Genomic DNA, 23,615 nt, shown 5'->3' with positions numbered 1-23,615 from the left:
TAATGATCAGTGATTGCTATCTCCTGTTAATTTAGTTTTCATTATTGGTTATGTTAATTTATCCTGTTTCTTCTTTTCATCCATCCTGCCTGGTGGAAAGGACTTCACTGGACTTTTGATCGTATCACTAAGTTTTGAGATTGTTTGAGGAATTGTGGTGGGTTCTGTAATTCTTGTTTTCCTGTTTCATCCATGTGAATATAATATCACATGTCAAGTTGTGGGGGACACAGGTTTAAGCCAATGAAGTTTTTATTTGCTGACTGGTGGCTATACTGGGAGTCCAAGACCCCGCTATAGCCCTAAGCCTATTTCTCAGGGTGAGATTTTGAGCACAGAAGCCATATCCTGGATTAACATACTTCAGTTAAAAAGAATAGTTATCCAGAAGCAGAATAAAAGAAGCTGACAAACAAGGTTAGTACATTTAGAGACTTTTCCAGAACTATGGACTGACTTTGATGGATGAGATTTTTGTTTTCACTTTGGCAGATGTCACTATCTACATGCTGAGTCTTATGACACGAATGGTACTTTGATGATGGAGTCAGTTGTGCTAAGGTCTGGGGCCCTACTATAATCTGGGTGCCTGTTATAAACTGTGTATTATACAGTGCTCCCTACAGTTGCTTATTTTCTCTATCAGTTACTCTTTTCCCTTTTATAAGGATATTTTTACAATATGAAAAAGGGAAGAATAACAGGCATAAATTATCAACAGAGAAGGGGTGAAGGAGGGAGAGAGTAAGGGAAGAAGTGGACACACACACACACGCAGAGAGAGAGAGAGAGAGAGAGAGAGAGAGAGAGAGAGAGAGAGGGAGAGAGAGAGAGAGAGCCCAAAGACAAACCCAAATGTCTTTTCTGCCTTGCGGAATCCTGCTGAGACTTATTTGCAGAAGATACCACTTCTTCCCACCCCAAATTCACCATATAACAGGGCACTATGTCATTAGCCTGCCAATCCCTCTGAGCCTTGTCTTGTTGCTGTCTGTCCCAGAAAGCTGCAGTTTCCCCAAAGACCATGCCTATTACACCAGGCTTCAAAACAGTTTAACCTATGAACACTAGAGGGCAGAAAAGTCAGCGTAAAGTCACAAAGGACATCAGCTGAGAGCTTCAGTAAAGATCTACTTCCTTCCTTTCCCCTAGCGTGGAGTTTGTTACAGTCGGATTCCCACAGAAGCAAAACAGACCAAAACTTCATGTTTGGGCGAAGCTGTACAGAGGCGATGAACAGAAGCCCTGCTGAGAAGCCGTGCTCTTAATCAGTCCCCCAGGTTCCTGATACTTCCTGGTGCAGGAATGCAGGACGATGCCACAGATGCTCATCTTTGTCAGCAGGTTAGCTCTTTAAGTTTGAAAAAATATGTTCATCCTTAGCCCAGACCCAGAAAGACAAGCATGGTATGTACTCACTTATACATGGACATTAGCTGTTAGGAAAGAGTAGTTATGCTACAATCCACAGACCCAGAAAGGCTAAAGCACTAAGAAGCACACAAGGAATTTCTTAAGGAGAAATAGAATAGATTTTGCTGGTAGACTTGGGATGGGTGAGAATGGGAACGGGGAGATCAGGATTGGGGGAAGGGAGGGACAGGTTATAGAGAGGAAAGTATAACTGGAATTGGGGGTATTTAGGAATGACATGGAAACCTAGTGCAGGGGAAACTCCTAAGAGTCTACAAAGGGGACCTTAGTGAGGACTCCTAGTAATGAATGTATTGGGATATTGGAGACTCAGCGCATGTGGGAGTGGCCAAGCAACAACTGATCTAATTTGAATCCCACACCATGAAAGAGAGCACATGCCTGATTGTTGTCTGAGGTTTTCTGTCCTGCCCTGTTCCCGCAATTGTTAAGTCCCAAAGAAATCACACAGAGGTCTACATTAGTTATAAACTGATTGGCCCATTGGCTCAGGTTTCCTTCTTATTAACTCATATAACTTATATTAGCCCATTATTCTTGTCTATATTAGCCAATGGCTTGGTACCCTTTTCAGTGAGGCAGTCACATCTTGCTTCTTCTGTGGCAGGGCCAGGACTCTGGAGGAATGGACTTCCTTCTTCCCAGAATTTTCCTGTTCTCATTGATCCACCTCTATTTCCTGTCTTGTTGTCCTGCCTATACTTCATGCTTGGCTACTGACCAATCATCATTTACTTAAAATATAATTGACAGAATACAGATAATTGTCTCACATCATTTCCCCCTCTTTTTTTTAAATAAAAAAACCTCTGAATCTAATATCCTTTGTTTAGCTTTTCTCTTGACCATTGGCCATAACAACTTGTAACCAACATTCTAAATAAAGGAAAATATCCATAGTCCATTTTTTGGGAATGTGGGCATAGTCCTTCAGGCTACTTCCTGCTGGTTGGGGTTGCTGATAATCTTATGGAGACCTAAAGAAAATTTAGAATTATGATCAAGTCCTGATTGGAATATCCTATGAGGCTTGATCATCTCAGGCAGCAGTCTTGAATCTCTTCTGGATGTAGAAATCAGACATCTGGGCCATCTTTTCCTACTGGAGATTTCTCAGGTGGTCTTCCTTGATCAAACCTGATTTTTTCTTAACTCAGAATGAATCCACAGCCTCTCATTTCCTGTTGAAACAAAAGCAAAACCTCTTCTCCAAGGTGACATTCCTTTTGACTTCAATTTTGAAGTCAAGGTAATTTCAAAATACCTATATTGTATTAGTTCAGCAGCATTTATAAACAAATATCCTTTAGCAGCGGTTGCTCCTTCCTCAGCATTCAAACAATTCAAAGAGAACATAATAACATACTCTGTGTATTTTCATCTTTACATGATTTTATTTTAACCTTTATTTCTTTTATTTTTTATTTTAATTTTTGGCTTTATGAGACAGGTTCTTTGTGCATCTTTAGCTGTCCTGGAACTCCTTCTGTAGATCAGGCTGTCCTTGAACTCACAGAAATCTATTGGCTTCTGCCTCCCAAGTGTTGGGATTAAGGGTGTGTTCCACCACACCTTGAATTCACAGAGATTTTTGAGAAAGACAGGAAACCTAGTGCAGGGGAAACTCCTAAGAGTCTCCATAAAGGGACCTTAGCGAGGACTCCTAGTAATGGATGTGTTGGGATATTGGAGACTCAGAGCTTGTGGGAGTGGCAAGGCAACAACTGATCTAATAAAGAGAACATGCTGCCTGTTTGACCAGGAACTGGAGGCTGGATAGCCCAGAGGCCTAGAATAGAAAAAAAATCAATGAAATGATTCCTAAGGATATTTTGCTATACTCATAGGTCAGTGCTTAGCTCATTCATCCTCAGAGAGGCTTCCTCCAGCAGCTGATGGGAGAGAGAAAACAGAAATAGGAGATCTCCATCAAGTCTCTTCCTTTGGATCTTGGGGAACACAGCAGAAGACTGGGAAAAAGAAGGGCCATAAACAGAAGGATGGAGGACACCAGGAGAACACCAGAATCAACTAAGCTCTTGAACTCTAAGTGTTGTTGAGGGAGGTGCATGAGGATGGTACCAAGTTTGCTAGTGAGCACTGTGGTAAATTTGCATCATTTCAGCCACCTGGCAACACCCCCTAGAGTTTGCTCCCATATATGGTTCTGTGTCAGGACTGACCATGAGAGAAACTGTGCAAGATTAGAAGGTGGGTGCCAGAAGCAGCCATCACAAGTTGGCTCTGCAGATTGGCCTGGGGTCCAGGTGCTCTAGGGCTCACGTATGTGGCTATCAATTTATCAGTTCTTTTTTCTTTTTCTTTTTATTCCCTAGAGCTGGAGATTGAGTCAAGGCCTTGTGCATGCTAAGGGAACACTGTTCTTAGCTACAGGCTTAGCCCATCCTCTTATTGAAGCCTCCCCACCTCCCACTATGCCTCCTTGTTTAACTTCTCTTGCTCTTAGACCATGTGCACATGTACAATGATGCTGTGTAAATGTTTCTCAAGCTCATCCTCCAAAAATATTGAAGGAAGCGTGTCCTTGTGGATACAACTGTCCTCATTACGTCCGTCTGGGTCATAGTTCAGCTAAGTGTTTGTCATCATCCAGCTCTCCTTTTCACGTGTTAGTCCAGCTGCTTCTCAGCAAAGTCAGAAGGAAAAACAATTTGCACAGACTTCCCACCAACTCTAAAAATTATGTGACTTATGAATCTCATAATCTCTTATTCTTATCACTCATGATGGTCCTACATCTTTGCTTGTACACAACTAACCCAAAACCTAGAGGGAAGAGAGCAAGGACATGACTCCCACTGTCCATCCCAAAAGCTCCTTCCAGATCTGTGCTTTGAGAATCTTTTAGTGAAAGTGATACTTTATTATGGGATCCTTTTTATCAAAATTTAATATATTTTATTTTTAGTTTTCAATACATTCTGGCCACAGATTCCCCTCATTCCCACTTCTTTCATTCCCCACCTCCCCTCTCCCCCAGATTCATTCCTCCTCTGTTTCCCTTCAGAAAAGAACATGGCTCCTAGGAATATCCACCGAACATGGCATAACAGGATACAATAAGACTAGGCACAAATGCTCATATCAAGGCTGAAAAATTTTGGCCTTTAAAAATCTTTACACATGTTCTGTATGATCTACCTATGTTTCAAGAACTGAAAAGCTGCCCTGACACCTGCTTTCAAAGAAGATGGTTTCACTTATAAACACCCTCTGATCCAGACCACAGACAGAGTGGCTCAGCACTGCTCTCATGTCTGTGATCTGCCCATGTGCCTCTCAGCCAGGATCCTCCAGCAGAACATAGCTCTAGGGAGCACCTGGGTTTTTGTCCAGGTTTTACTATCACTTTGAACACTGTGGGAGCCCCAGAGAGCACAGAAATAGTTCGGTGCGTCTTCTGGATGTAAAGCTAAATGGTGAGGCTAATGGAGTCTGCCAGTTTCTGGGAGAAGACAGAACAGTGACTGCTCTTTGCGCTCTCACTGAAAGAACGTTGGCAGATCAAGAAAGTAACTTCTCACCTGGGAATTTTTTGTGTTAACGAAGGTGGCATGAATTCTGACTTGTGCAGACAGACCAGGGTGATGACTTCTGGTGTGGGACAATTGTCTATATTCTGTCAATTATGTTTTAAATAAATATGGATTGGCCAGTAGCCAGGTAGGAAGTATAGGTGGTATAATTCCTTTAGCCACCCGTAAGGCTGCACTTCTGGGTTCTGAGGTCAGCGAATGTATCCCAGGTGCACATGCATGAGTTGCCTGCCATCTGCTTCACCAGCGTCTGAAGTAGAAGTCCCCATGCCCAGGGGCAGGGTTTAGCATCGCCCATCATCAGTGTCTGATGTAGGCACGTCTTTCCTCTCATGCACATGTGCTGGGAAACCTTTAAAAGTTAAAGGCGCCATTCCCACACTCTCTTTCACCCCTTCTGTTCATCGTTTCCCCTGAGCTCCTCTGCACAGATCTTCTTAATAAACTTATACACATGGGTTTGTTTGTGTCTCATGCTCTCTCCTCATCTCTGCAGGACATTTTAGGTGGGACAACCAGACAGGAAGTAGAGGTGGGCAATGGGAACAGGAATATTCTGGGAAGAAGGAAGTTCTTCCTGCAGTCCTATCCAGACACCAAAGAAGCAGGATGTGACCTGCCCCACTGAAAAAGGTACCAAACCATGTGGCTAACTTAGATAAAAATAATGGGTTAATGTAAGTTGCAAGAGTTAATAAGAAGCCTGAGCTAATGGGCCAATCAGTTTATCATTAATATAGACCTCTGTGTGATTTTCTTTGTGACTTACTGGCTGTGGGAACTGAAACCCCAACAAGCAGGTCCTTGTGTTACAGTACAGAAGTCTCTAAAGGGCCCAACTTGCTGGATGCAGATTTAAACAACACAGCATTGCATGCTGTGAAGTTGGTTTTAACTGTTTGAAATCCATTCATCTTTGCATTTCAGTTCCAGTGTTGACAGGTGACCATGTCCTGGTTTGCAGTTTCTGCAAAAACAGAAGGCGACTCTGAATGTCCTGGGGATGGCATCATGGCAGAGTTCCCTTTACTCAATATGGCCCTGCTTGGTGGTATTGACAGATCTGGTGCAGGATCCCTAGGCAGCAGATGGTAGCTACCCCTGAAGTGTGAATATTTGGGAGGAAGAGGTCGAGTTTGAGAGTGCTAAGATACCTAGGTTGGGAACTTCTGGCGTTTTAAATACTGCTTTGCCCTTGAATGTGATTTATTTGAAAATGGATAATATTTAATGAAAGACAGAGTTTGCTGTCTTAGGAAGTATTCAACGAGATTCATATTGAACGTTTTAAGTTTAGTAAATTAATCTGTGATGAGACATGGAGTTTATCTGAAGTCAAACACTAGGAATTGCATCTATTATCTATGCTCAAATACACAAATACCACGAATCTGACTGTGGCTGCCAATATTCAACTTTAGACAGCTCTTCCACATTCTGTCGGACCACAGGTACACAGTGTTCACCATGTTGTGGCTTCCCTGGGGAGACAAAGCAGGAGACTTTGTGTTGCTCCCTTTCCTCTCATTCCAAGCTTTAGATAGTCACATAGCCTCTGCTCGCACTGAGATTCCAACAGTCCCTGGTTCTGAAGTCTCTGCAGGCTCCTATCAGACCACAAAGACCATCAGCCGAGGCCCAGCTTGTACAGGCCAGCTCTAAGCTCACATTCTCAGAAGTCCAGAAACAGGGAGACTCAGGAGCATCCTAAATCCGAATACTCAACCTGGTTGTCACCAGGAGCACAGTGTGCTCTTTGGAGCTATGTTTAACTGTTGTTATAGTTTTTGGGAAGATAGAGCCTCTCCCCAAATGTTTGATTCGCAAAACATCTCCAATACCCACAGTATAAAGCCGTCCAAACACAATTGTCTACCTGTTCAGGCACTGACTAGAGACTGTCTCTCACTTTATGCCAAGAAGTTACCCCAAATTTCAATGTTATTTTTGTTTGACCAGTCTTTGGAGCAACTCAAATTGCAGTAGCTGAGTTATTCTAAGGTAAATAATTCTCATTATCTCTCTGTTTCCTCTGTAAAACATTAGAAACTCACATTGGAACCAAACTAAAATCTGTCATCAGATCCAGAGCAGAGGCCACATTGTCACAGCTGCTATAGCCCTTGTGGTGTCTGCCAGTGTGTCTCTCATCTGATTCTTACAACAAGAGGCTTCTTCTTAGGCAGCACCTGATGTTTGTTCAGTTCACACTGTGGACTAAGCGCAGTGAGTCAGTTCCCAGACAGTGTTGAGTACTTCATTGGATCCTGCAGCTGTAAAGCTGAGATGGCGAGGCTGATAGCTTTAGTCGCTTCCTGGAAGTAGGCTGAGGAATGGTTATTCTAGTGCTCTGGTCATACGAACTCCAGCAAATAAGAAAAACAATCTCTCTACTGGGAAGGTCCTTATACCAAGATTATCACATGGGCACTGATTTGTTTTGTTTCCTATGAGCAACCCCAGGTCACCGTATCCCCTTCTTGCCTGGATGTGTCTGGTGGGAGTTGACTTACTTTCTGGACCACTCTGGATCCTGTTGGAACAAACAGATGGTTCTCAGTTATAAAGAATAAAAATATTGTTAGAATTGGACCAATTTAAGACCCTAAGAAACCAATGGAAATCAAACTGGAGTCAGTTTGTTTGCTTTTCTCTGCTTCCTTTCCCTGAAGGGCTCTTATGAAGTCTGGCATGCACGTGTGAGACACTCCTCTAATGGCATGTGAGCCATCCGTGTTTAATCTCAACATTTACTTCTAAGGTTCTTTTCTAATAAAATATGTTCAGACCCACCTTCTCTTCTGCTTGTAAGCACTTTATGCCCCGAGCCATTTCCCCAGCCCATCATGACCCCTTTGCTCCCAGTGACATAAGATACATTGTTATGGCATGCCTTTTGTCATTGTGCAGAATGTACTTGAAATCACAGTGTTGGTATAAATAACAGGGACTCCTTAGTACTAGAAAAATGCTAAATTCCTAGGAAATTATTAAAGTCATAAGTGTATATGCAACAACAGAAAACTCAAAGATATATAAAGCCAAAGTTAATTGAATTTTGGAGAGGAATAGTCAGTTCGCCTTCAATACCAACAGAATAACAAGGAAACCTGGGATGAGCACCAACCCAAAGCAACCGTGTCTGACAGACCCATGTAGCAAGTGAGCACATTTCTAAAACATGCATGACACATGTTTCAGGATAGACCAGATATTAGACACACACAATGGCTCAAGAGCATGGTGAAACTTGGAAGGAACATGCAGGTTAATTGCCCCGTCCTACTGAGTTGTCACACGTGAGATTTTGGCAGGTCTGGCTACACGTGTTAGACTGACCCTTACCTGTGGCAGAATGGCCTGCTGGCCTGGAGTCAAAGGGATTACAAACAACCTCTACTAACCACGAACCCCCACTGGGCCACACCTGGCCTATCTCCAGAGTTAGCATGCAGCCTTATTCCATCCTTTGTGTTATAGAAAGCTCTTGTTGTCTTCTACAAATCTTGTCTGAGAGTTTCCCATGGATACAAGGTCTAAGCAAAACTTGGACGGAGGAAATACGGGAAACTATGGTACCTCATGAATCAGGTATTTGCATTTGTTGTTGTACTTTTGGAAACTTCATTCAGTTTGTTTTGAGATATGGAAATCTACTAACTAAAGTGTAAACATGGGAAAAATAAAAATTAGTAAGGATGAAGGGAAAGTGCTTCAGTCCCCAGAGCCCGAGCCCCCTGTAGCTGCAAAAGCTAAGTTCATTCTCAAAGTGCTTTTGAGTCTTCATTTCAGGGATTCCTGTGAACCCACACACCTGCCCTGTGATACACATGATACTTACCCTTGGGGACACTTCTGTGAGGCAGACTTGAACATGTTGAACATGTTTGAGACTCCCAATTGAGGTGAACCAATTTCTTTGCTTTCAATATGTTTGTGTTTGCTTCCTGGTGAGCCAGGACATTGCAACTGAATATTTATTACACTCCAGACCTCTTGTTTATCCTTCTGCTCACTCTAAGCCAGAAATCTGTAGTGCACAAACAGCAAAAATTCCAAGAGGGAAAATAAGACCAAAATCCCAAACTCAAGAGGCAAAAAAATAAATAAAATTAAGTAAAAATAAATGAATAAATAAATAAAAACCTATGGATAAAAGTGGCTGTAGAAAAGGAATATTAAATTATGCAAATGATAGTATGGGGCTTCTGGTGTCTTGTGACTGGGAAGGGCCACACCCAGCCAGCTGAAGGTTTGTGTACTGGCTGCAGGTGTGTGGAGAGCACAGTGTTCACACAGCACAGAAATAAGTGCCTGAGTCTGTGGTCTGGCAGGAGGAAATGTACAAAGAGCTTTGATATTCCCTAGTTACTGTCTTGGATGTCAGTCTACTCTGCTTTGTTTGAGAAGGACTGTAAAAGAGGCTGACGATGTGTCCCTCAGGACTTTGGTAAAACCACTGCACTTGGTTTGCAGAGGTGGAAAAGTTGCACTGTAGCTCTGTGCTCTCTCCCTCCTGCAGAACCAAGGACACAGGACTCTGCTTCACCTGTTGCCCTTTCACCCCTGATTAGAAACAGAGAAAGAGACACAGGTGGAGGTCACTGAGTATCCACAGAGTCCTGAACCCTGCCGCCATATCCTTTGAGAAGGTGGGAGCTCTTCAGAACCCCTGAAACTGCTTTCCCACCCCTCCATGTGCTGAGCAGAATCCTCTCTGTCCTCTGAATGTGAACAGCCAGGCTCACAGCAAGCCTGGGTGCACAGGAGCCCCAGCAGAGAGCATATGATGGTTGTCTGACTGCTGGAGAAAGAAGCAATTAACTGACGACTCCTGGGCTGTGGTGTGAGGATGGCTGTTGAAGAGTCCCTCCTCCCAGCCTTCTGACCCTTAAGCTCCTCCCAAACCAGACCTGGCTGAGAGTCTGGGTGGAGCACAGTGGAAGAGGGGAGAGGGCATTTTGAGATGACCCTGGGGCTGGGTGGAGTATGAGGTTCTCTGGGGAGGCGGAACATAGTTGTACTAAATAGAACCTATAGGCAGGATAAGCACATGCTTAAATCAAGACACAGACATGTGTTCAGACTAAATTTTTACTCGTCTTTAAATTAATTTTGTAAAGTCATCCCAGACGTACAAATTAACTAGAATGGAAATGTTATGTACTCAATGATCCTTTAGTTTATTAATATGACTAATATGTGGATTGGAACTGTCCTGGAATAGCCACACTTTCTGATAAATGTTATTGATTTAAGAAAGAAGCCTGCTGAGGATGAAAGGCTCCTTACTGCTACTTTGCTACACTGAAGAAGTAGATCTGTCTCAGGCCGGAGATTCATGGAAGAGATGGGCAGGTGTCAATGCAAGAATTCCCCCAACAACCTGAAAAGCAACATGATAACACCAGAATCCAGCGAACATGCAACAAGAAGACTTGAACACCCTAATCCAGAAGAAGTAGAAGAAATCGACTTTAAACGTAATGTAACATTATGAAAGTGATAGAGACCATTAAACAGGATGTGAAAAACTCTTTTAAAGAAATGGATGAGAAGACCAACAACAAGTTAGAAGAAATTAATAAATCCCTCAAAGATACCCAAGAAAACTAAGAAAAAGCAATCAAACAGGTAATGGAAACAGTTCGAGACTTGAAAACTGAAATGGAGGCAATGAAGAAACCACTAAGGGCCCACGTAAAGAAAATGGAGAAAGCTCACATTAGAGACTTAACAGCACACCTGAAAGCTCTAGAAAAAAAGAAGACTCACGCAGGAGGAGCAGAAGACTGGAAATAATCAAACTGAGGGCTGAAATCAACAAAATAGAAACACAGAAAACAATCCAAAGAATCAATGAAACAAAGAGCTGGTTCTTTGAGAAAATCAACAAGATTGACAAACCCCTATACAAACTAGGCAGAGAGAGAACATGCAAATTAACAAGATCAGAAATGAAAAGGGGGAAATAACAACAGACACTGAGGAAATTCAGAGAATCATTAGGTCTTACTAGAAAAGCCTGTATGCCACAAAATTGGAAAATGTAAAAGAAATGGACATTTTTAAGATAAGTATCATATACCAAAATTAAATCAAGACCAGGTGAACAATTTAAATAGACCTCTAAGTTGTGAGAAAATAGAAACTGTCATCAAAAAGCTCCCAACTAAAAAGAGCCCAGAACTAGATTCTTTTAATGCAGAATTCTACCAGAACTTCCAAAAAGAGCATATACCTATACTCCTTAACTTGTTTCACATAATAGAAACAGAAGAGTCACTGGCAAACTTTTTTTTTGAAGCTACAGTTACCCTGATACCAAAACTACACAAAGACTCAAACAAGAATGAGAATCACAGACCAATCTCATTTATGAACATTGATGCAAAAATTCTCAATAAAATACTGGCAAACCGAATCCAAGAACACATCAAAAAAATTATTCATTATGATCAAGTAGGCTTCATCTCAGAGAAGCAGGGCTGGTTCAATATATGAAAATCTATCAATGCAATCCATCATATAAATAAACTGAAAGAAATAAACCATATGATCATTTCATTAGATGCTGAAATAGCATTTAACAAAATTCAACATCCCTTTATGATAAAGGTTTTGGAGAGGTTAGGGATACAAGGATCACACCTAAATATAATAAAAGCAATACACAGCAAACCAAAAGCTAACGTCAAATTAAATGGAGAGAAACTCAAGGCCATTCCACTAAAATCAGGAACAAGACAAGGCTGTCACTCTCTCCATACCTCTTCAATATAGTGCTTAAAGTTCTAGCAATGGCAATAAGACAACATAAGGTGATCGAGGGGATTTGAATTGGAAAGGAAGAAGTCAATCTTTCATTATTTTCAGATTATATGACTGTGTACATCAGTGACCCCAAAAACTCTTTTAAAGAACTCCTACACCTGATAAATACCTTCAGTGATGTGGCAGGATACAAGATAATCTAAAAAAATCAGTTGCCCTATCAACATTCCAGGACAGTTTTCTTTATTAATTAACTAAGTGTATTCACAGCATACAGAGGGGAATCCCACATCACCTCCCTTTTCTGTTTAAATAAAAAGGAAGGTTTTAACTTTAACATAGTAAAATTACATATAACAAAACAGGTATCAAGCAAGAATTATAGTTACAATATTTATATCTACTTTATCTGTTATATAACTAAGAAAAACTATAACTATCAATTCTTCAACTTCATCAAAGACTCCAGAAGTATATAATATTACCTAAGTAAACAATAAGTTCATTGTAAGCAGTTTCCAAAAACTCTAGAATTAACAGCGACATCTCACTGCCTGGACAGTCACCCAAAGTTCCATCTTCAGCCTACAGGCCCATAGTATCTGGAAGACTTTTCCATGAAGCAGAAAATTTCAAAGACAGTTCCACCTCTATTGACAGTTTGTCAGTCACTTTTTTTGTGTGTCCTGTAGAATGTCTAGCAGACTCATTCATAAAGCAGGAACCTTAAAGGATTGTTTTACCTTTAGGTAAGTTCAGCAGTCATTTCTTTGTGGGTCTTGCATGTCATGTTCATCCAACATACCATCAAGCAGTCCAAGCAAGAATAGTTTCTTGCCAAAATGGCTAACAAACTCTATAAGGAACCTCTTTGATGCCCATTTTTCTCTTGAATTTATTGGTGCTGCCAGGAGCAGTTGTGTTTCATTGTCATGAAAGGTCCTAAGGTATTAAAACAGTTAAATGCCATATTCTGAAGGTCTCTGAAAGATTTGAAGAATACCTATCTAAATGAAATATGTCTCTGTATGTCTAGAAAATCTAACTAACATGACTATGAGTTTGACTATTATAGATGATTATCTATTAACCTATATTTCTTAATTATACATTATACATTACATTTTAAAAAGTGATGGACAAACACAATACCTTAATCACAATACAAGATCAGAAATACATACAAACAGTATAACAAAATTGACCTTAAATTTGTATCAATAAACCAAGATCCATACCAATGCAAAGTATCCATTTCTATAGCAGAGGTGGTAGATAATGCCAAGGAGACAGAGTTTTCATTCACAATAGGTCTGGTGCACATGCAGACCCACAGAGTCTCCAACAGCATTGAGAAGACTTACACACATTCAAAACAGACACAATACCAGCATGGAGAAGGGGAAGTGGGCACAAAGTACCACCTCTAACCAAGAAATTATTTGCAATTGGTAATTTCTGGGAGAGGGGAATCAGATTCCTTCATTGAAGTAACACTGGGTGTTTAACTACATCAGGGTAGGCTGAACATTCAACAAAAAGAAGACTCCAGCTGGTTTTCTTTTGTTCCGTTTTTTTTTAATGCTTTTTCTTTGTTTGTTTTATTTGGGATCTGTTTTTTTTTTTCTTTTGAGAGAGAAAGAATATGAACTGGGATGGTAGGAAGTGGGGTTTTCTGGGAGGAGTTGAAGGAGGAAAATGAACATGACCAAAATACAATGTATGAAAAATTTTAAAAATAAAATTTTAAAGAGCCTAAAATAATGATATCTCAAAAAACTTTTTAAACCTTTGACTCATTTTCCCTGATCTTCCTGAATAGATGCTCCCTTCTTCTTTTTACTGATTCTCAAGAGACAGCATCAACTACTCTCTGGAATGAATTGATTTGCATTTCTATTTAGTGCCAGTTTCCCCAGAGTTTGTTTTATATTGTAGCTTCTCACTGCTATATTAGATTTTAAGATGAGAGTGATTGTTTCTTGAACTTTCTATAATCTAACTACAAAACTTTCTGTATGTCTTTTTCTTTCATGCATAATCTGTGGGAAAACACATGAAATTAAAAGTAGGACATTTAGGAATATGAAAGAGAAAAAATGTGGAAAGGTAAATAATAATAGTAACAGATGTGTGAATTAGATCAAATCACATTAAATGCATATGCAGAACATCATAATGAAAGCCCTTAAGTTGTATTATTAATATGCCAATAAATGTGTTAATAAAAGAAAACATATATTACCCTCTAAAGATTTCAAACTTTGTATTTTGAGTTAATCCATCTCTTATTAAAAACAACATTGCTTATAAATCTTGGAATTTATTAATATGTTAATACTTGCTGTAAAGCAGAGTTGTAATAATTTAGTTTGGGGATATGTGTTAGGTATATATTAGTGTCAAATGTTTAGCTGATGAATTATGCTTATGGGTAGCATTCCATACTATATCTCATATTCTTCTAATATACAAATATGTATGTTTGAGTATATTTGTATGCATGCTGTGTGTGCACATGTGTGAAGGCTTACGCATGTGTGTGTTTTTCATGTGAATTTTACATCACAAGCATCCACCACTAGTCACAACCTTTTCATGTGGGTACAAACTCAGAAGTTCGTGTTTACTGACTGAGAACCCTGGTCTCAAAGCTTATATTATTTGTTTTTCTTTGAGAAAGGATCTCACTATGTAGCTCTAACTGTCCTAGAACTTGCTATGTAGTTTGGCTGGCCATCCTCCTGCCTGTACCTTCTGAGTGCTGGGATTAAATGAGTGTGCCACCATGCCTGGCACAGTTTGTGTTGTTTAGGACAAATTTAGAGTTATATAATGATAAAACAAAGGAAGAACAGAGGTTTTTCATAAGGGATAAATTCTCAGAATGGGATGTCATAACCCTTAATCTTATATCAACTTGACTAAATTAAAGGATGTTGAGATAGTTGTAAAAACAAGTTGTGTCCAGCAAGTCCGGTTTTATCCCATGCTTTTTCAGATCCAGGCCAGCTGGCCTTGGTGAGTTCCCAATAGAACATCCCCATTGTCTCAGTGTGTGGGTGCACCCCTGGCGGTCCTGAGCTACAGCAGGACTCACCTTCACCTCCAGTTCCTGATGTAGTTCTGAGCAGAGTAGACATGCTCACATGGGAATAGGAGAGCATTAGGGGGTGGGGTTATGTAGAGGACAGGGAGTAGGATCCAGGGTCTCAGCAAATGGTGACAGAAATGCAGGCACTGTCTAATAACCAAGAAGAGCCTCAGTTGTGAAGGCTAGAGTAGATTCATAGATAAAATATTGTATATCTTTATTTGGGTCCTAATTGTGTGAGAGAGAAACACAAAATCCATGAGGATTTTTTTTTTTTGATTTTTCGAGACAGGGTTTCTCCGTAGCTTTTGGTTCCTGTCCTGGAACTAGCTCTTGTAGACCAGGCTGGCCTCGAACTCACAGAGATCCGCCTGCCTCTGCCTCCCGAGTGCTGGGATTAAAGGCGTGCGCCACCACCGCCCGGCTCCATGAGGATTTTAAAAATCTAGTTTTGTAATGTTTCTAGATGATGAATAACTGTAATTAGGGTTTCCCTGGATGTGTTTGCTGTGAGAGTTCCTGCACTTTGAAGGGCTAATGAGCCTTTCTAGCTGAGCACTGAGTTTATCGATCTCAGTGTTGATTCTATCAAACACTGAGTTCCACCGTACTGTGCTTCAGAATAATTTAATTCATGACCTTCCAGGTGTCTATGATTTGTTTCTGTTCTTGTTAAAGGTAAGGCAACACTACTGAGAGGAGGCCCACAGCTCTCCTTCACAGGACCGCTCCCCTCAGCCCTCCTGCCCCCTTTGCTTGTGTGCAGCTTCCCCTGCAGTCTCCCTCCCTGTGTCACTCAGAGCACAGCAGTACAGGGCAGAGTCCCACAGCTGCACTGAGGACCTCTGCAGGTGGAAGGAGCTGCTGCTCTCATGGAGAGTGGCATGGAACCCTTGATGCTCTGTCCTCTTGTTGTCTGTGGAGCTTCTTAGGAGTAGATGAGGGGCTTTGTTGAGATATTGCACGTACCATAAAAGCAGAGGATCTAAATAAGGAGTCTGATAGTTGCAGCTCAGGATCAGAGATTCCCCCTCTGTGAGAGTCACTGGACCTTCTGTCTAAGTTATGGATTCTCCATTACTCTTCTCTAAAAAGAAAGATTGCTTTATTATAGGGTAAGAATTCATTTTAACTTTAGGAAAAATGGACGGTCATTAATACTTATAAGACAGTGTTACTTACTGAACATCAAGGGGATCATGATATTGGAACAGGTGACAGAAAACGTGCTGGTAAAAAGAAACGATTCTTGCTTCTTACAGTTCACCTTATTTTACAGGGCTGGGCTCCAGAAAGATTTTCTAGAAACTGTGCTCTCACAGGCAAAAACTCTGCAAAACAGGAGTCTTCTGTGTGTGTGACTAAAGAGGAAATAGGCGTGTTCAACTAAGATGCCCCCAATGCAAGTGAAACCACATCTCGGACAGTGCTGATCTCTGGTGGTTTCTATGCAGACTGCACCAAAGCCTCGTGTATTATTGTCTTTAATTCTATGGTGGACACTGCCTGCAGGTGGTGTGTCCCCAAACTCCTAGTGGATGGCCGAATCTAATGTGGTATATGCTGTTTTTATACACACACACACACACACACACACACACACAAGCAATAATTTATCTGTATGATAGGATTAGAGGATTAAGTTTTCCATTTAATATTCTAGTTTTTTGCCTACTATTTTCTAATAAGAAACAATAAATAGTAATAAAAGTTAAGGGCCTTTCCATTAAAATGAGTACAGTATTCTCTGCTAATGACACTGAGTTCCTAACCTGAAAGTTGGCTCTAGAGCCTCCACACCTAAGAATTCACTTTCGTCTGGTGTTAATACAAAATATTCTAACACACAGTATATCTTTTGGAACAGCAATTTAGGATGTTTAAAAATGTCCCACTATTAATATAATTCAGAAATATTTTCATATAAAAGGTGGAAAACTGTCTGTCTTTGTGGTTTCAGGTTTGTGTGCAGGCAGCAGGTGCCTGGGGAGCACTGTGCACTTGCTGCACAGAAGTACGTGGCTGAGTCCCCAGGATGGGCAGCTGTGATGTTCAGGGAGAGACGTTTGTCCTCCTTATTCAGTAGGACAGTGAGTCCTTGTTCTTCTTTCCTGTCCACATTTGAAAGAACATTCATAAGGAACTTGATACCTGCCCCAGGCTCTTGCTTGTACCAGTAGAAGTAATAATTTGTACTGTCTGTGTAGGTGCAGTTGATAACGGCACTGCTTCCCTCCTGGACACTCAGGAGAGAAGGATGCTGCTCCAGCTGTTCTCCTCTGCTCACACCTGTGCATAAAGAAAGAGCAAGAAGACCATCAGGACACCGCTCCCCAGACTTTGTTTTTCTTCCCATGGTGATTTCAGGAACCCTGGAGGAACCAGTCTGCTCCTAAGACTGATAATGAACATTGCCAAATGCCTTGTTTCCCGAAAGCTCTCACTCACAGTTCAGCTGCAGCCACAAGCATAGGACAAAAGGTCCAGTCAGTGTCTTCATTGCTCTCCTTGGGGAGAGTGGACTTCAGCCAGGCAAGATGTTTCTGTAGTCAGCTCCCCTCCTCTGTCCTCCACAGCACTGCAGCTTCCTCAGTTGTCTGCACAGATGGCTGCTGACTACAGCTGCTCTTTCAGAAGTCAACCAAAAAGTCCTTTTGTAGGTCTGCAGCAGTGGAGATGCCCTGCCACCTTGTGGACAGATCCTGTCTGTTGCACCGACAATCTTTTTTATTTATTTTTTATTTTTATTTTTTGAGACAAGGTTTCTCTGTAGCTTTGGTGCCTGTACTGGAACTAGCTCTTGTAGTCCGGGCTGGCCTCGAACTCACAGAGATCCGCCTGCCTCTGCCTCCCGAGTGCTGGGATTAAAGGCGTGCACCACCACTGCCTGGCTCAATCCTCTTTTATACTATTACTTTTTCATGTGCTTACTTTAAAGCCTTTAGTCAATGTTATCCCTTAGAAAATAGAAAGCAGAATTGAGAAGTGTTCAAGTGCTATCTACCTGTAGCACACACTTCCACATATCTGCTATAGTTTTAGAATAAATATGACAGCTCATCCATTCTGCAGACTATTCAGTATTGAGCAGGATTAGGAAGCATTGAGATGGATCCTCCAGTAGCAGATTTCAGTGCCCTCCTGTTGCCCCAGCACCCTCAAAATGCTCATGAGACAATGCCTCATTTAGACATTAGCCATCCAAGGTGTGAAAATTGAGAAGTTTCTGGAGCCACGGTTAACCTGACTGGAAAACTACCACTGAATGAAGTTATCTGCACCACGTCCTACTATGTGAAGAAAAGAATCTCCTGAAATGCCTAATGTCTTTGAGCAACTACCCATGACCACAAAAAGGACAGACAGATTCTGGTGCATAATACTTGGTAACTTCAATGCTCACTCTTCTTTTGAAGGTACCTATGATCTCAATGCCATGAAACCCCAACTCATCTCTAAGTAGACTGCAAATTCTAAAAACAAAAATAGCAACAAACCAGGAAAAAATTTTCAGAATTAAAATGGACATGTTTCAAATGGACTTAGCAAACCGTTACAGAATATTGCACCCTAGAGTTGTGGAGTATACAGTCTTCTGCAGCACATGGAACATCCTCTAAAGCAGGTCACATTAGTTACCCCCCAATATAAAAGAATTGAAATGGTATCTTTTATCCTATTACATCATAGCAGTCTACAGCTAGAAACCCACAGCAAGAAAAACTACAGAAACTACACAGTTACATGAATATAGAAAAAAGGCCAGAGACTCATTGAAAAAGAAGCATGGGAGAACATTAATTTTCATAGACTCAAGTTTAAAATGAAAGCATGCACTATCACCACCTTTGAGGTACATCAAAAACAGGTCTAGGATGACTAGTTGACTCTGTGGGTAAAGGCACAGACTGCCATGCTTGACAACCTGAATTCAATCCCCAGGACTTTCATGGTGGTAGGGGAGAATTGACACCCACAATTTCTGCTATGACATCCATACAGATGCCATAACATATTCTTGACAAACAGCAAAAATTACATGCATTTTGAAATATGCAAAAAATTAAAAACCACATTCTAAAAGAACTGTTTGCAATTTTAAATGCTTTTATTATAAAATTGGAGAGCTGACTGATGGAGGAAGGTCATTGGCTAATAAAGGAACTGCCTTGGCCCATTTTATTGGTGGGAGGAGTAAACAGAACAGAATGCTGGGAGGAAGAGGAAGTGAGCTCAGACTCCACATCTTTCCTCTCGGGGGCAGATGCCTCAGAGAGACGCCATGCCCCGCTCCTGGGCAGACACACGCAATGAAGCAAGCCGCCAGGTTAGACATGCTGAACCTTTCCCGGTAAAACCGGTGCTCACAGATTATTAGAGATGGGTTGATCGGGATGTGAGAATTAGCCTGTAAGGGCTAGAGCTAAAGGGCCAAGCAGTGTTTAAATGAATACAGTTTGTGTGTTGTTATTTCGGGCATAAGCCATGCAGGCGGCTGGGGTGTTGGGGACGCAGCCCCGCCGCCCGTATTACTACAGCTGACTCTCTCTCTCCCAAAATCTGCCAATGGCCGTGACTTATCAACTAGAGGTGGGGCAGTATTTGTGCCTGCACCCCCTTATTGTTGAGATTTTATCTACACTGAGTGTGTGTAGTTCTGTATGTGCTGTCAAAACTGCTGTGACTTCCCTGGTGTGTCTGAAAACACTGTGTCCCTACAATCATCTACCACTTCTGGCTCTTACCAAGTCCTGGAGGGCAAGAAAGAACATAGGCAATATCCTGTAATTGGGTGTCTTTAAATATCTCCATCGCCAACATCTCCAAAAAAGTTAACTTTTTCTGATCTCTGGGTTTTTATTTAGTAGCCCATGGTATCTAGTAGGAACTTTATCACCATATCACAGGGTAACTAACTCCATTTTAACTTTCGTGTATATGTGTGGATTGCATTTTAAGAAGATTCTACATTGGTAAGTTTCCTTATGAGTTACTTGAAAGGCTGTTAGACCTATTTATCCCTCCCCACAATCTCTATCTTACCCTCCACACTTAATCCCAATTTAACCCTTCCTGATATATAATTCCCCATTAACCTTTGGACTGCTGAATTCTATTCATCATTACTCTTTATTAATCTGCTGACTTCTATTGGTATCCAAATGAAGCACACATATCTGAAGACTCAAAGCTAACATTTACAAATGAGATAAAACATGTGATGTTTATCTTTTTGGTTCTGAGTTGTCTTATGCATTAATGATCTTCAAAATGTCTCATGAAGAAGAAATTTAAAGAATTCTACTAAACTATTCTATGAAGTCATCATTGCCTTGATACCAAAATCAGATAATGATACTACATAATATGTGAAGCATAGATTGACTTTCCTGATGAACAAAGATGGAATAATGCTCAGCAAAATACTTAGAAATTGTATCCAACAACATATTTTATTAAGAAAATCAACATCAACATGTCCACAGTTCAGTCTGATGGAGAAAATTCCTGTTGAGGTTTTCTCTTCCTAGGCGACAGGTTTTTATCAACTTGACAAGTAAACTAACCAGCACACATTTAAGGCAATGGTGTAGATCATTATCAGCTTGTTCTCATTCCATGGGCTTAAGTATGAGTTAATATATACCTATTACCAGATTGAACTTATCACATAAATAGACTTAGAGACAGATATCACATGATTATCTCAATAGATGAAGAAAAAGATTTTTGACAAAATCCACCACCCCTTCATGATAAAATCCCCGAAGAGACTAGAAGGAGCATCCACAATGTAATAAAGGCTATTCATGATTAAACTTTATCCAATGTTATAGTGTATTTCTCCTAAAATCTGGGACAAGACAAAGTTGGTGTGTTAATTACTTCCCCCCTCTTTTTGGCTATGATAAACCACCATAACTAGGCAACTTTCAAAATCAAGAATTTAATTGACTTTTGTTTCCAGAGGCATAAGAGTCTATCATGGTGAGAATATAGGTCAGCAAGAGACATACATTATGGCAAGAGCAGGAAGCTGAGAGATGACGTCTCGAACTGCAAGCACTAAGCAGAGAGAATGAAGTGGAAATGGTTGATGTTAAATATCCCCATTCACAAATGGTATGCTATAGTCTTAACAGGCTCTAAGACTTCATAAAAACTCACATTTGATAAGCACTTTCAGAATAGTAGAGGGTTAGAAAACTCAACGTATGTAATCAGTAGCTCTTTTATACACCAAAATGAATACTCTGAAAATAATGAAACAAATAACATTCACAAGCTTTTAAAAATACACAGTCAAGAATCAATCGACCCAAGAGGGTAAACAACTTCTGCAATAGAAACTTAAACACACTGGGTAAAGAAACTGACAGTGACTCTAGAAAATATCCAGACCCTGATACTTACATAGTAGAATCAATATTGTGAAAAGGTCTACAGTATTGAGAGGATCTACAGTCTGAAAATCACCTCCAAAATGCCAATGTCGTTATTCATAGAACTAGAATAAAGCAATCCTAAAACTCATGCAGAATCACAAAGCGTGGGCAACATGATTCTGAGTAAAAATAGCAAGGCAGGCAGTCTCACAATATCTGATCTCAAAGTAGAAGACAGAGTCCTAGGAACTAAAGCAGCATTTTACTGACAAAATGAGGTCTGCAGACCACCCGAATAGCATTGAGAGCACAGAAAGAAACAACGGAACTACAGCTATGTAACTTGACAAAGGTTTCAAAACACATTGATGAAAAGACACCTTTATCAACGGTGCCGAGGAAAAAGACATCTATATGTAGAAGAATCAACCTAGGTCTTTTATCTGGTGTGAAATTAGTTCAAACTCAATCAATATAGGATGAAATTCTGAAAGTGTTAGAGAAAAATGGATAAACCACTTCAAGGATAGACATGGACAAGGACTTTCTAAAGTACTCCAATAGTTGAGTAATTCCAAGAATTAACAAGAATGGGAGATTGGCCAGTAAAGGTGCATGCTGTATAAGCCTGGTAATAAAGCTTGATATTCACAACCCATGTAAATGTGGAAGGAGAGAAATTGTACCATGAAGTTGTCTGCTTTCCCTGTGAGCATGTGCACTGTGACACATGTGCCTTCCCACAATAAAAGTAATGATAATAATAATTGACTAATGAGATTGCATAGAATTAAAAAGTATCTGTGTAATAAATGCAGTAATCATTTCATTTATTTCGCATAGAAACCATTTTAGTAGATACTAGTCTCAGTCAAATGCAGGAATGAGGAAATTAAACAAGAAAATTATGAAGCAATCTTCCTCAAACTCCTTGATTAACAAATTGTAGATCCAGAATTTCAACCCAAGTCCTAGTCTCTGGAATGTTGCTATGCTATTCAAGGAGGGGAAATTCAAGATCTTTTGCATGCCCACTAAGTATCAGACAAGAAAACACATGGAAATCACACAGCATAGTAGCTTCCTACCTCAGACACTTGTTGGATCTGTTTACTGTATCCTCCATTAAAGATGAACAGGCACACGCTGAGGTTGTAGTGTCTGAGGTCTACTTGGCTGTACATTCTAATGACAGCATTCATGGACTCTCACAGGCATCTGTGGTCTGTCATATGTCTTACTGCCAGTAGGAAAACCATGCATTACTTTGGGAGGGTGGAAGGCAGAGTGGAAGATGACAAGAGCTCACTATGCCGTGTTACTTCCAGTGGATTCTTCTTCTTCAATGATTTGTTCCCACGTCTCGGGATATTCTTGTAGTATAAAACTGGCCAGAATATAAACACAAATTTCACTTAACAAAGAAAAATGCTTCACCTGGGCAACAAGGCTAAGCTGTGTCTAAAGCACTCTCCTGTTCTCCCTCCCACAACACCTATCCATCTATTTGGCACTCCAACATGAACAGCCCTTGCATCTGACAGCTGTAGATCAAATAGCATAAGGGTCTGCCTGAATCCTGCCTGGCATGATTATCACAAGGTTCTAACTTCAGCTCAGCAAAGGTAGTTGCTGTTGCCACTATGTGTTCTCACAATTTAAGTCATGAGCATCAGGGACCAGCAAAGAGCTCAGCACTTCAGTCAGATAAGTGGCAGAGGTGGACATGAACTCTTTTCTTTTGAGACTCAGAAAGACAGTTCTTGCTTCTTTTCTCTCATATGTGGATCCTAGATTTACATTTTTAAGTGGAGGTGTGTGTGTGTGTGTGTGTGTGTGTGTGTGTGTGTGTGTAAGGTATAGATCAAAGAACTAGAAAAAGATCTCGAGGAAAGAAAAATAAATAATTAGAGGAGAGTTGGGAAATGAAAACTAGAAGCAGGAAATGGTAAGAGTACTAGACTACAAATGACATGAAAGCAGAAGGAGTAGAGGGAGTCAGGGAACCAGAAGGTGGGGCACAGGGGGCAGGGGAAGGAAAGTGGGAAATGATCAACACAAATGAATGAAAAATTCATAACAACCTCATTGCCTTGGGCACTGATTTTTAAAACTAATTCAAGTATTCAAGATACAAATAAAAACTTAAAAAGAACTACTTTTTTCTTCCTCACTTGGAGTGTGCTAGAGCCTGATTTTCAGGGTGGTTTTCAAGGGAGGAACATGGGAAGATTTAGAGAAAGTCTTCACAAGCGGCTGCATTTGAGCCAAGACTTACAGGAAGTATAGAGTGTCACCATGCTGGGATTTAATGGAACAGCACTATGGGGAAGCAAGGCAAAGGCAAGGGACAGAGGTCCTGGTAGGGAA

General features: G+C 40.7%; 1 gene segment (V, D, J or C); it reads right to left on the bottom strand.

Moving 5' to 3' along the window:
* The window catches only part of LOC121434898, a 30,951-nt gene extending 13,592 nt beyond the window's left edge, over positions 1 to 17,359 (bottom strand). The window contains 2 exon segments of the V gene segment in view: positions 16,861 to 17,148; positions 17,308 to 17,359. Of these exon segments, the coding sequence occupies positions 16,861 to 17,148; positions 17,308 to 17,359 (340 nt within the window).
* Positions 17,360 to 23,615: the final 6,256 nt, after the last annotated feature.

The sequence above is a fragment of the Microtus oregoni genome, unplaced genomic scaffold, assembly GCF_018167655.1.
Source record: "Microtus oregoni isolate MIOR12 unplaced genomic scaffold, Mior012 000045F_ref0000178, whole genome shotgun sequence".
Taxonomy (NCBI): domain Eukaryota; kingdom Metazoa; phylum Chordata; class Mammalia; order Rodentia; family Cricetidae; genus Microtus; species Microtus oregoni.
Note: the sequence above shows the minus strand (reverse complement) of the source record. Positions and strands in the feature narration are given on the sequence as shown.